This window comes from Trichoderma citrinoviride, assembly GCF_003025115.1.
Source record: "Trichoderma citrinoviride strain TUCIM 6016 unplaced genomic scaffold BBK36scaffold_438, whole genome shotgun sequence".
Lineage (NCBI taxonomy): Eukaryota > Fungi > Ascomycota > Sordariomycetes > Hypocreales > Hypocreaceae > Trichoderma > Trichoderma citrinoviride.
The window spans coordinates 314-1,187 of NW_020195146.1; the positions used below are offsets into that span (position 1 = coordinate 314).

At 58.2% G+C, this 874-nt stretch overlaps 1 protein-coding gene across 1 annotated transcript; it reads left to right on the plus strand.

Annotated features, from left to right (window-relative positions):
* Nucleotides 1-205: 205 nt before the first annotated feature.
* BBK36DRAFT_1164121 (hypothetical protein) lies at nucleotides 206-626 on the plus strand (the record flags this gene model as incomplete). The annotated part of the gene is made up of 2 exons (XM_024894616.1): nucleotides 206-250; nucleotides 390-626. 2 exons carry the CDS (start codon nucleotides 206-208, stop codon nucleotides 624-626), a joined length of 282 nt encoding a protein of 93 aa, XP_024744681.1.
* Between the last annotated feature and the right edge of the window lie 248 nt (nucleotides 627-874).

Genomic DNA, 874 nt, shown 5'->3' on the forward strand with positions numbered 1-874 from the left:
TGCCCAAGAGCGGCAATCTCTTGGAACCTTGCCTCATCCTGATCATGACGCCGAGCTCCAGCTCCGACGCAGATGCATCTGCTCCTCCTACAGAAAATCCCACCCCTCCTTTGCGAGCCTCGTCCGGCAGATGGTACCCTGGTGATGACAGCAACCCAGAAATGGCAGAAATGGCGGCGTGGAAACCCGCAGGAGAAAGCATCCCATGGCCGACAAGATGCACATCTTGTGCCCGGCGATTGGAGTCGCCGTGAGTCGACTTCTTCGACTTTTTTTTGGCCCAGTGGCCCTCACACTCGCCGTCCTCTCACTCCTGATGGGCCTCGCCTCCGGCCCTGGTCTCGGATAGTCCAGCCGCATCACCATCGTCTCCTTTGGGCTCGCGCCAGTCCTCTTCGCCCTCTTCCCTCTTCGTGGAGACGCAAATTGCCAAGCACCTCCTCGCCGTCGGGCACATCAATCTCAGGCGCGGCCCTGCTACCCTGCTACATCGCCAACATGTACAGCATGGTCGACGAGGGGGCCGTCATGTTCTTCGTGCCGCTATAGCTTCCGGATTGTTCGAAGGCCTCGCCGCCACGGCCATGCTCGTGCCGTCATCAAGCATTACCGGCAAGTCGGCGTAGCTCACGGGCGGCTGGGCCATCGAGCGGACGGGGCGAATTCTCCTGGTCGACCGTCAGCTACGACGTGCTGATTTTCCTCCACGATACTTCGGTCTGCTTCCACTCATTCTTTGGTATAAATTCTGGGTCTGTCCTACCGGCCGTAGGCAACGGTGATGATATGTCTATATCTGCTTTTCCCTCCATTCCTTCTCCCTCTCCTTTCATCCTCGGCTTCCACGCCTTCTTGCCTGTATATACCACGAATG